We start from the raw sequence: 13,355 nt of genomic DNA, 5'->3' as shown, positions 1-13,355 counted from the left end.
TACACTTCCCAAAATCAGACCAGTTTTCCCTGGCATGCAAAATATTTGGAGTTCGACCAACCCTCAACTTGGCCTCTTGTTTGACATTTTGCTTGGACTAATTTGACACTCATCAGTGTCAAGCTCTTAACTTGCTTTGCCACTAACAAGCATGCCTCCTCCACGATGAAGGTCAGAGAAAGAGGCACTCAGAGGCACAGAGAGCCAGAGGGGCAGGCAAAGATATGTGTGTGTGCTACTTGAAGCCCAATTGACATTTTTCGTCCTGCATGCCTAGGCCAGTATCCGAATGGTCAGTTCATCAGCCGTTCAGACAAGCGCAGACCTTGACTCGACTGGAATTTATCTTTTGTTGGGGAATAATGCTTTATTTCTGCCTCAGAATGTGTGTGTGCCATGCCCTGTAACGCCCATTCAGCCTTCGGAATTTATTTAAGCCGCTTTAACCAGAGGAATGTGTAATGCCACCCATTTACTGCATTGAATAATTTGCCAAAAATGCTTGTAATAAGCACAAGACAGCAACTACAATGCTGAGCAATCCAGGTCAACTAAAATTATGAGATTATTCAACATGGCCACAGTGGCTATTCAGGATGAATTAACCGAATAAAGACTTAATGATCTGTTGTTAGTTGAAATTGATTGTTTATTGCTCATAACATTTTAAGACTCTGCTTTGAATACTCTTTATCCACGATGTATGTCTCTTCCACTATAAGTGTCAACAGTTAGGTTAATCATAAACTTTCTCTAGAGCTGTCCCAACATCGATCGTATTCTTATTCCGTTCCGTTATTGCGACTTAAATTTTATATCTAGAATCTAGAAAAAACAATAAAAAAACAATCAATATGAAATCTGCAGCTATATATACATATATATATATACTAACGGTTCACCTGTCTAACCAAAATAGTAATTCCTTCAGACATTGTATAAAATGGAAAGATTGCTCGAGTTTGGTTTCTGTTGATGGCATAGTTTTGTTGATGTCCTTTTGCTGCTATCCAATTTGCACAGAGCTTTATGTATAATTATTTTAATTGCTATTCACTTGCAAAAAAGTCAATTTAAATGCATTTACGGCGCATTCTATAGCGTGCCGTGCAGAAAACTTGTTAATTAAAGTTGAGTAATTTTCTGCTCTGCATTTGGCGCAATTTTCAGCTTGTTTATTTGCTGGCCTTACAGGTGAAAATTCCGCTCGCATTTGGCTATCGATTTTATCAGAAACCATTGACCAAATTAACATTGTGTGTCTCTGAGAGAGTTGTTGTCGCACTCGTATTTTTTGTTTTGTTAGAAATTTAATGCATTCTGGGCTCTGATTCCGCGGCATAATCAGAGCGTACGCCCTCTTGATTAATGATGCAGATTAAATGACTCGCTTAGCACTCGGTTTCGTGTTCATTTTTGTTTGGCTTTGTGCAAGCTTGGTTATTCAGTATGTATTCTGTTTATCGCTTTTTATATTAGCTTAATTGCCCTTAGGTTAGGCGCTCTACTGAGTAAACAGAATTTGCATGAATTAACAACGAATTGGGCATGAATTTCGTTTGAATTATGGTAAATTCATTAAATTCAAGCCTCTGAACTGAGGCATTTGCCAAATCAATGAGTTCAAATGTGAGAAATTGGCTTTTAATTACCAACGGCAATGGCTGAAAATTATTGCAATATTATAATATCGACAGACGATGATTTGTTGTTGTCAATATATCATAAACGAGGGGGAACGTTGTGAGTTGCTGCGGACACCGCAACTCTACAGTTATACCCGATACTAAGTCAGTATGGCTCTCCTCCGGCAGACGCCGCGAATATTGAACGAAACGACAAATAGTGCGTGCGAGAGAGACAGAAAATCAGTCTGAGACTGACGTCGGGCGCTGCGTAGCCACTGCAAATTGATTTGTTCCCTTTGGCTATAAAAATGATCTGATCTGATCCAGATTCAGCAATCTAATAGATATGGTCGTTATCTATGATTCTGCGTTTTTAGTTTTCTCAAATCTGCAATATTGTGGATGCAACATATTTTCGTCCTTTGTGGGGGCGGAAGGGGGTGGGGCGAAATTTTGAGATATACGTTTTATATTGAGATCTAACAGGAGTGCGGATACAAAATTTGGTTACTCTAGCCTTAATAGTCTCTGAGATTTGTGGATTCCCCAGATTTTCGTCCTTTGCGAGGGCGGAAGGGGGTGTGGCGAAATTTGGACACGAAACGGTCAAGGTCCGATATCACAGGAGTGTGGATACCAAATTTGGTTGCTCTGGCTCTTATAGGTTCTGAGATCCTTGAACTCATATTTTGCAATTGGCAAAACCGACCATGAAACCTGTGTGTTAGAGAGAGACAGAAAGAGAAATAATGAAATTGTTTTCTTGATTCTGCCTATAATAATTATACGATCTTGTTCAGATTTTACACTCTAGAACATATAGTCATCCCCTACTATTCTGCGTATCTTGTATCTATAAAATTGCGGATGCCACAGATTTTCGCCCTTTGTGGAGGCGGAAGTGGGCGGGGCGAAGTTTTGAAATATTTTTTTAGCAGTGACATATCACAGAAGTCTGGATCCAAAACTTCGTTGCTCTAGCTCTTATAGTCTTTGAGCACTAGGCGCTGCAGGGGACAGACGGACAGACAGACAGGGCTCAATCGACTCGGCTATTGATGCTGATTAAGAATATATATAATTTATGTGGTTGGAAACGATTCCTTGTGGATGCTACACAGATCCACTTTTACCACAAATCTAATATACCCCAATACTCATTTTGAGTATCGGGTATAATAATAAAACTTATACAGCTACGAATGTGGTCTGATAAAAAGTCGTCCCACCAAAGAAACCACGTTTTTTTAAATATTTATTTAACATAATAAATGGTTAGCAAAATTTGTAAATAACTTCCATAAATAGGATTTGTGCAGGCGCTCAAAAGAGTCGTTTGTTTTGCAGACTGAAATTTCTGAAATTTCCACCTAGCCGTTTTTTAAGTTTGGAAAGAGGTAGTCACAGGTTGTCCAATCTGGAGAACGGGGGGCTGGTAAATTTCGTAGTGTAATTCACACATTTTTATCATGGCGACAACGCCCTTGTGAGCGGGAGCGCTGTCCTGGTGAAACTGATAGACATTTTTCTTCGTCATGTGCTTTTTTTCATCAGTTCTTAATCGAATCGTACCAAAAGATTGGAGTAGTATTCTCCAATAATGGTTCTGCCTTTTTCCAGTTTCCAGCCCTCACTTTGTTGGCCGACAATGCCGAACTCTTTTTCGAGCGGTGGCGTTTTTTTCCGCTAAGAGCAATCGCAGCATCCTCCTTCACGAAAGATTACTCATATTTAAATATATTCGTGTAAAACATTCCCAACACGTTCACGAGAAATATTTAGAGCCTTAGCCATCTCTCGCTGCTTGTTTCATCCTACGCTGCGCTCATCCAATATCATTCCGATTTTTCGTACGTTGATGCGTATGAGTTGAATTTTTTCCGTTTTCCGAATAGTTCAGAATTCGATCAAATTCGTTCAAATTTCACCGAAAGGTGCAAATATACATATATATGTATATTCCTTTAAACATATACATCATTAGATAATTAATCATAAAAATTCCCGAAAAAATTATTAACCGACTGAAGCTTTCTCAGAAATGGGTTCTTTTGGTGACGACCCGTCTTATCCGCCTGGACCCGTATTATGAAACCGCCAATAAAATATCGATTGATTAAGATTTACTTAAAATGTCTACAAAGAGCATATGTCATAAGTGGTATCGTAGGTATAAAATATATCTGGAAAATTAACACCAACCAGAAAAATACAAACAATTTGAGATTAATTTTAAGCGAAATTAATATTCACCTTTAAACAACGTAAAAAGTTGCTATGCAAACAATTCTAAAAAGATATTATTGCTTTTTTACACTCTTTTCTTAAACCTACAAAAGGTTTCAAAACATGCCAGCATTGGTTGACTCCCACTCCCCAGAGCTGTCAGACTGTCAGCACATGGAAGGAGCAGACAGCTGCCGTCAAGGAATGAATGGTGACACAGTTGGGCCCCAAACAGATGATAACAGATGAGGCTGCTATTTTTATAAATTTAATGCCGAAAGCCTTCTTCCTGTTCCCACGCACAAATTCATACTTACTTACGTTTCAGTCCGGCCAATATTGCAAGAACTCCCTCAATAAAACTGTGCGCACCCCGACTTGAGCCTGTTCGCCCGACATTAAGTTATCAGGGAAGACGCTTGTCCATTGGGCATGCGACAATGCATTCCTACTCCTAGTTGTCTGTGGCTGTGTCCATTGCCCAGACGCCATCGTCGGGGAGGATTCAGCTCAATCTGTTATCTAAGTTTTTAGACTGAGGAGACCTTTGAAATCGGAGAGTCATGTGATTCTTGACATGACTGTCAGAATATTTAACTCAACATATTCGGTTTCTTATCAAGAAAATATACAAATACAGTTTTCCCCTCTAAATTCTAAAAATAGTAAAATGATTATTGGAGGACTATTTGCAAATCTGTTGCTAATCGCAGCTTGTATTTACACAATGCGCAACCTTTCTAGCGCAGAGCATCCTTATGGATATGTTGTGGCTGGATTTTGCTTGGTCGAAGGCATAGCGGGCCTGCTTCGTGCGTTGCCAGTTGCGGATGATGAGGAAGGCGGATTCGCATTTGTCATTTCGTCCACCATTTTGGAAGTCATGCCGTTGCCCATGGCTAACATCGAGTTTTATCTAATATCGGATCTCTCAGGAGTGGCTATGCTCCATTTGTTGACCCTTATACCACTAATCTATGATGTGGTGGACAAGATTCTCGACGATTCGGACCCTGGCTTAACGGAATGGCTTAAAGATCTTGCACTATTGGGGAACATCGGTTCAATGGCGTACTTGGCTAACAATGACGACAACAACCCCGTGTACTTCGGAGTGGTTGGCATATCGTTCTTCGGAAGATATGCCGCTGACCATATTTGTTTTCTAAAGGATTTTGGTTGTAATCTGGCTATAATGACCAACGCTGGGACCTTGTATCTAATGACCTACGCCCTCACTGCGCCCCCAAAATAAAACACATTTTGAGGAGATTTAAATTAATCGGTCTTAAAACTTTAAAAAAGGTAAGTCATTTTTATACCCGATACTCATTCTCAATAAAAAATCTTATGAAAGGTCATACAATTCTCTTTTTAACCCATTAATTATTTGCACAACTGCACTGCAAATACGGAGTCAAAATTATGCATATATTATGCATATTCTGGACCAAATTTTGGTCTCGTGTAAAGTACATTCAACAGTTTTCTTTTTTCCTTAACTCGTAATCAACGGGGGAAGGAAAGATGGGAGCTCGGCCACCTGGCCTATTCAATACATCCTCAAAATTTCTTAGGTTAAACTTAACCAAATGCAATTAGTCTTTGTGCCGGGCAGGGTTCTCCGGGTGTGGGATGTGGAATGTGGGGTGTGGTCTGATTTGGTTTGGCTTTTGGTGGCCATACATAAATCATGAAACCAAAAACAGAAATTTACAGACACACAGACCAACACACACGCCGGCACGTGGAAATGGAACATACATATATAATGGCTTAGAAATTGCTTGACATACCGGACAAAATGCCCATTGTGTACGCGGCTGGTGAGACTGCAACGCATAAATCTCGGAGATTTGAAATCTCATTGACAATTGGAAATGTGACCAAAATCATGCATTTCCCGCTCCCTCCACCCCAGCTCCACCTCCACCACCGCCTCCACTCCTTGCTGCGCGGGGTGATGTGGGGCTGGGCAAATTGAAAATACATTTTACACAATTACAAATTGCAATGAAATTGATTTATCACGCACAAATGCACGAAGGTCACGCAATCCACATAAATTTTGACACACCAGAGATAGGGGGCGGCGAGACCCATGGCCGGGGACAAGGACCCGTTCCCGTACCCGTACCCGTACCCGTACCCATACCCGACTCTGGTCTGGTTCCGATTCTGGCTCTGATTTTGGCTGGTCTGCAATTTGCCACAGTTTTTGGCCCGCTTGCCACCATTTACATACATATTAGGCTTATTACGGGGCGACCATCTCAGCCACATAGCGATGGCCGTCCTGCTCCTGCATGCTGCATTCTATTTAACGCTTTTAAGTCCATGAATTATGCGCACTGCACTTTGGCCCGAACATCACTCCCCGTCGGCTTCCGTTGCGGGGTGTGTGTCCCGCTTGGTGCACATTTTATTATCAGCTGCATTAAATTTCATAAAATATGTACGTAGTATCTGTATCTGTACGTACTATCTATGTGTGTATGTGTGGGAGTGTGGGTGTGGGCCAAACTTTTCATCGTCTGCTGCGGCTCCTGCTGACGCCCATAAAGTATGTGGAGTGATAGGGTGGAGGCCTTGGACTACGTGATGCCCCAACGAAAATTTCAGAAACGAAAAGGGGGCAAAGGAACCAAAATTCCAAATGCTGACCTGCGAAGAACTAGAGCTAACACTAAAACTAAATTTGTAAAAAATGTCGGTCGTTCCAAAGGGTTTTTTTCATATTTAATATTAAGCAGTATCAAAAGACAAGTCGATCTATCCATATTCCTTTCCATCCGTTTTTATAAGCATTTTATCTTCAAATAAGTCCATTTATAGATGATCTGTAGATCATCTCGTATTATATTTCTCAGTTTTCAGTCATCGCCCGACTTCGGGAAGATTGGCTCTTTTCAGTAACTTTTCCACGACTGACAGACAAGTAAGACCCCGATTAATTCTCATACAAAGATGTAAAAATTCCAATTTTCAATTTACTTTTCAAAATTTTTTTATTATTTATATATATATATTTTATTACTTCAGCTTAACTCTGAGATAAACGCCTAAGGTTTTTTTTAATTAAACAATATTATTGAATTCATTCATATACTATTCTCTGAATCGTTAAATATTAGAGTAACGAACTTTTCAACGAGTGGAATGCGTCAACGAGTCATTTCTTTCTATCCTCTTAAGTCCCCGACTTAAGCTTTTCCAGCCGCCACTTTCAGTCCACTCTCTGCACATCCCTCAAACTCACGGGGAGACGTGAATGAGCGAGTGGTATGTGGGATATTTGTAGTGAATAAATGATAATCGCTGGAGTTGTCCGCTCTCATGAGTCGACAACACGCAGACAACATGCACTCTCCATCTGTTCTGTGGCTGTACTTTGGCTGATTGTTGTACGCTGGCTCTCCTCCTTTTGGCTCGGCCACTGCCTCTGCCTGGTCCACGGCCTTTGACACTGAGTCCATTTTCCAGCTTCATTGTGCTGACATTTTATTTTCACTCCGTGTTGCTGCATTCTGCGCATTTCCCTCCGGAAAATTTTTATTTATTATGAACAAATATTTTGTATGCCTCCCAAGTTATGGCACTGGTATTTACAACATTTAGGAATTTCTTTTTAATTCTGAGTAGGGGCTGGCATAGAGCTTGAACTTAAATTGAGTGTAATTTAAATAACTACACTCATATTTAAATACGTGTCATATAAATGAATGTGTTGAATAAAATCCTTTATAGAGTTCTAATATTTCAATGTCGGCAGAGACTGTCGAGACTGTAAGATACACACTGATCTTGCAGGACTTCAAGCTAAGGCTCTACTCTAACGGTCTAACCAAAACTAACCAAAGGATCAACTGGAACAAAAAAGTATGCCTCTATTTAGATGAACACCAAGGAAATTGAAGGAACACAAATTAATTACGCATACCAAAATTGCATTTATATCAATAATGCTGCTTTAATGAAAAATAATTGAATATTTGTCATGCAATTCGCCTACAAACACATGGATAGACCCTCACGCACACATGCATCGCATCGCTGAACTTCCTGAAAACAATCAAATTGAGGTCATTTTTGTAAATTGTTGCTGCTGCTCCTGATTCCGCTCTCGTTGATGCTTTTGTTGCTTTTGTTGCTTTTGTTGCTTTTGCTGTTGTCGTTTATACCCTTTGAAATATGCTCGATTGGTTTTCATTAAGCTCTCCACATCGATAATAACTTTGCGTTGGCTTTTGTCCCATTTAATTGTAATTAATCGAAATTAGTTAAAGTCATTTTCGGTTTTCGTTGATTGGATTGCACGCCACGTTAAATTTTTGCAGAAGTTTGCAGTCATATAAATGTCACGAATAATATAAGTTTGTTATTTAATAGATCTATATATTTATATAGATTCATACATAGTATGTTATTTTATCCTTATTTTATGTACATATGTATTTTATATAAACCTACAACATAGCTCCCTCTATCTACAGTTTTTCCAAAGTAAACAATTGACAGAATTCTTGAAAAGCTTATGGCAGTCGGTAGCTTTTTATGTTAAAATGTCCCTGTTAAATAAAAGTTATCCTTTCAGCTTTCGAAAGCTTTCGAGGTTCAAGGAGGTTCTAAGAGTGTCATGGAAGCTTTAAATGAGCTTTGCAAATAACTATTTAATATTTCCACCATCCACTTATCGTGTAGAATATTTTTAGAAGTCCAGTCCAATGTAGAATTACAAGCCAGAGAAATACATTTGAAACAAAAATGTCATCTTAAACGGGTTGCGATGTCCCTTAAATACATTAAACATTAAATGTTTATCAAATATAGTCCGAAGTATTCTCTTTATAAATTCTTATTAGGCAATCTACAATGGCTTTTTGCGAAGAAATCAACAATCAACTTTGACGACATCATTCGAATTCATTTATTCCACAAATCGATTTACAGACCAGGACACACTTACAAAAGGCTCACTTCAATAGCCATTTAGCAATGCATTCGGCTTGGTTACCTGTCACTGGTAGCTAATCGCGGTATATTGAATTCATATAGGTACAGCAAGTAGAAGGAAGCATTTCCATTGCATTAACTATACCAGACAGATCATCAAAGATCAAACAATATGTGTATTATGGCTAATCGAATCAAAATGATTCACATTGTTATACACAAAGACATTAGGAATATGTTTTTACTGCCAGAATGACAGAATATTTCTGCTCTTTAAATGCCTTTGTCTTCCTCCAATGATCAAGCAGGTATCTCATAGTCGTACATAGTCGTAGTTCTCTGGTCTGCGGTTCGTACTTTTTTTTGTGTTCATTTGTGTGCGGGCTCCGAGAACACTCGTCAAAGTCAGCACCATTGGCATTGTTGTCGCTGAGTTGCTGCTGCTGATGGTGCTGCTGCTGCGGATGGGAGATTGCATAATGCATGAGCGACGAGATCCTGACGAGTCGGCACACTGGCCTATGAATATTCAGCCGGAACCGACACATGCACAAACACACGCAGATACGGCGACGCGACGGCGACAGAGGCAAACTGTTTGGTCAAGTGTTGACAATGGTGCCAATCGTCTCAACAAAAGCGAATGTCTTTATGAGCACTTACCCGTCGCCCCCATAGCCCATAGCCCATAGCCCAATGCCCAATGCCCAATGCCAGCCAAGTCGATGTCAGCGCATTGTGGCCACAATTGGAATGGCCTAAGGTGCCACTTTTTATCAAAGGAATCCCTTCGGTGCGCCGTCGAATGCAGCTCGGGGAGTCCCCGCCTCCTTCTTCCATTGTTTACACTTTAATTAGGTGCACAATGGCAATGGAATCTCAACACTTGTCGGCCTCGCCTCTGATTCTCGCTTTCTCGGGAGCGTCGTCGTCGTCTTTGTCGCCGTGAAAATGTCAGGTGTCCCTTTTGCTATCGGCGCCTGCCGTCAGTCATTAGTGTAATGAAGCAATGGATGTGACATTATCCGAAGTTCACTGAGATGTTCGTTAAAGGCACAAAGAAAAATTCGCTGAGCTTTTCTGTTAGCTAATTAAGAAGGCATTTTTGCAAGACAATAGAAAAATTAACTTGGGGTTCTATTTGGCTTGGGCACCTTTAAAAATACTTTTTTTTAATGAAGCTTGATTGAATTCGGGTACCGAAAATGGTTTCCTACCAATTACGATTCCCATCGGATCACACATTACCCCTCCATCTGTCATATGAATCATATGTCATATGAAAAGTAGCCTTTCTAACCTTATGCAAACTTCCCACAATTTTTTACACAGTCTAGCCAAAACTATCCAAAACTAATCAAACATTCCATTCATTTTCAGCCGAATTCACCACATATTCGTACCAGCAAAATTTTAAAGGTCAAGTCGTTAGCATAACCGGCTGACATGGATTGTTATGAAGAAAAAACTAGAACCTTTTTGCTGTACCGTTTATAAGCCAACTACAGTTAACGTTTTTTCGATGGCAAAACTTTAGCAAAAAGAAAACAGAATAGATTTTTCGCATGTCGTGGGAAGACGAAGCGAAGCGTCTGAGTCTCATAAATCATACGCCGCCCATCATCAGTCAACGAGACAATGGACGTGTCCTCCGAAAATGTGGGCAAGTGGAACAACGCCCGATCCAGTGCCGGGATGCGATGGATGAGCGAAATGTAAGGAGAGGAGGGAGAAGATTCTCCTGGTAGCTACTGGTCCCTCTGCAGCTGTCTGTCATCGTCACGAGCAACAAGGTTAAATACTCCGGATGCCTCTAGGAGTCCGCTCCTCTTGTGAGTGTCAACGTCTTGTCCCCGGAATGTCAGTGTGACGAGGTCAAAGGAAATTAATTAAAGACCCTCGTATTGCGTAAATGAGGGACGAAGAAGGAACTCGAGGTAACCATACAATGGGGGAGTCATATCTCGTTAGGGTGTGCAAATCGCCTTTAGTCCCCATGCTTGGATTGAGTTAAATATCCAGTCGAAGACTAATTTGCGGTTCATTGAATTTAATTTAACCGTAATTGAGCTCGTGAATCTCCTGTGCAACAAAAGCAATTATCGATTTGCCTGAACACAGCTCTATTCATAGCTCAGAGGCGTTGAAACGCTTTCATAAAGTTGAGCGATACCCGAAACCGAAACAATTTGCAGGCTCGGAAACCTCATTAGGTGTGAGAACCCTTGGGGCCCTGCAGAGATCCTTCGCATTGCCCTTCATTGCTTCTCGTTCTAGAAATCTTTTTATTTCCGCTGACTTTCAAGGGCGCTGCAAATTAATTGAACATGACCGGACCAAGAGTTTCCACTGAAAAGATAAATTAAGCAAAGTGCCTGGCCGGGAATTAGGCAAGCGGATTGGAAGGCAAATCCTCCCGAAAGCTCTCTCGCCTAATTAAAACGGGGCTGCCAAGAAAAACGGCCCAGGCCTGAACTCTGGCCATTATAAGGAGCAAATCGCATTGAGAACGGCTGAGCCGGCACATAAACAATGTCACAAACAGATTTTCGGTTTCTCCAGGACAAATCCAATGAAAGCTGTGTGCCCGCCCAAGCAATTTCGGATAAGGATTCCGTTAAATTGTTTTGATATTATGAAATGGACAACGACAGCTTTGCTTGGCTTTAAGTTCGAGCTGAGAAACTCCTTAAACAGAAATTTACAATTATAATCTCTGTAAAAAAAAAACGGGACAAAAAACGTATTCCAACGAAAATATTCGGAATTAAATGACTAAAGAGGAACATAATTCTGGTTGCATAGCACCTATATTAATGATGCTGGCTATTTTCGAAATTACATTTCTTGCGGCTGATGACGCCTAATCAGGATATAATGAATGATGACGAAAGCATAGTCAACTGATAATAAAATCCAATGGTAATTCATATTTTGACGAGCTATTTCAGAATGTTTTCATGATGTATGGAAGAGTCGGATTCCTGTCTATCTGACAGCAGTGAAAGCAATAAATCAGAACTAATTAGCGGTTTGGTGTGGCAGAGAAAGCCGCAAATGCCACATGCCAGTGATTTTGGGCAAATAATGACTACGAAATACTAATTAGCAGAATGTGTGTATAAATTAATTGAAATCCGGCTGCATACGTAACAACTCGCAAGTTTTCGGTACTGTATTGTGTAATCTGACATTAAGGCGACAAATTTATGTATAAAGAGAGGAGATCCCAAACAAATATGTCAGTTTTGCTGTCATTGTCCATCGGGGAGTGGGGAGTGGAGAGTGGAGAGTGGAGAGTGGAGAGAAGAGAAAAGGTCCTCGACACGTACAAGGGCCATAACTCACAGAGAAACAAGAGCAGATCCCATGAAACGGGTGCAAGTTCATAAATTATGGCACTATACATACGTTCACTTTCCGGCCAGAACGACTTTGACACTCGACTCGCAGTTAACAGTAACAGGGTAACGGCAACGTAACAGCGCCGTCTCGGTAGCGTCCGAGCGTAATTAATGGACTTACTGGCGTTTTTGTTTTTGCTTCTGTTTGGCCCGATAATGCGTGTTCATTGGGCTTTTAGCACGCTCAGCGTAATTGATATGCAATTAAACGAAAACCAAAATTCAAATGAGCCCTCCAGTAATTAAATCAAAACCAAAATTCGAATAAGCTCTTAAGTAAACCACGCTAAAGCTGTTTAAGCCCTTTTAACGCTCTCATTTGTTCAACTCTGCCAAAACAACGCTGGATGCAGCACAGCACTCCGGACAGAGGACAAAGGATGGATGACGGGCAACTGGCGAACACGACAACTACATTATAGATTATTTTGAAACATTTTAACTTGTTCGAACTCTTAACACGCTCGGGGTGCCGGTTATTTCCGCTCACTGGGCACAAACATACTCGTCTGGATACTGCCTCACGTACGTGGACAATTTTGGGTAGAGGACTTGCGGTCAAAATGAAATGATGCTGATGCGCTATTGGACTATAAAACGTGGCCAGCCAACCGTGAAAAACAAGGCTGAATGGGAGAACACAGGAGAAAAACGAGGCACGAACCCTGGCCAGGGTGGATACAGCTTTAAGCCCATCTCTGAAATGTATGCTACACAATTTGAACGCATTTAGAAAATTCCCAAATGTATTATTCAAGACCCTCAATTCTCTGAAAATGGCTTTACTTTATACATACTCGTATTCGTATCTCTGACGGAATTGAGCATACTGTATAATATTTTCCAAGTTGTATTCTATTTTATTAGCTTAAAGTGTAGAAAAATGGATCAATTCGGAAATTAATGTAAAATGTATCTAAACACGTCTCTAGAATAAAAACAATTGTATATTCAATTTAATTGAATAAATTAAATAAATCGATCGTTATGTAAGTATGATTTTAGCTCCATTCAGGCATAGTTTTCGTTGCGATAATATTTATACTTTGCGATACTGTATAAAAAACAATCCAATAAACATGTAAAACATTCATAAGGGCTCTGCCGAAAACCAAAAAAGGAAAGGAAAAATGCTCGCGCAATT

General features: G+C 40.3%; 1 protein-coding gene across 1 annotated transcript; it reads left to right on the top strand.

The window, feature by feature from the left end:
* Positions 1-4,444: 4,444 nt before the first annotated feature.
* Positions 4,445-12,977, top strand: LOC6902685 (uncharacterized). The gene is made up of 2 exons (XM_002133164.3): positions 4,445-5,159; positions 10,188-12,977. The coding sequence occupies exon 1, from the start codon at positions 4,525-4,527 to the stop codon at positions 5,107-5,109; it is 585 nt and encodes a 194-aa protein (XP_002133200.3). The 5' UTR covers positions 4,445-4,524; the 3' UTR covers positions 5,110-5,159; positions 10,188-12,977.
* The last annotated feature ends 378 nt before the right edge of the window (positions 12,978-13,355 follow it).

This window comes from Drosophila pseudoobscura, chromosome 4, assembly GCF_009870125.1.
Source record: "Drosophila pseudoobscura strain MV-25-SWS-2005 chromosome 4, UCI_Dpse_MV25, whole genome shotgun sequence".
NCBI classification, from domain to species: Eukaryota; Metazoa; Arthropoda; class Insecta; order Diptera; family Drosophilidae; genus Drosophila; species Drosophila pseudoobscura.
The sequence above is the reverse complement of the archived record's forward strand: the minus strand, read 5'-3'. Positions and strand labels throughout refer to the sequence as shown.

Bases quoted from the DNA above. Each gene is read 5' to 3' on its own strand.
- LOC6902685 (XM_002133164.3), top strand. From the start codon at position 4,525: ATGATTATTGGAGGACTATTTGCAAATCTGTTGCTAATCGCAGCTTGT.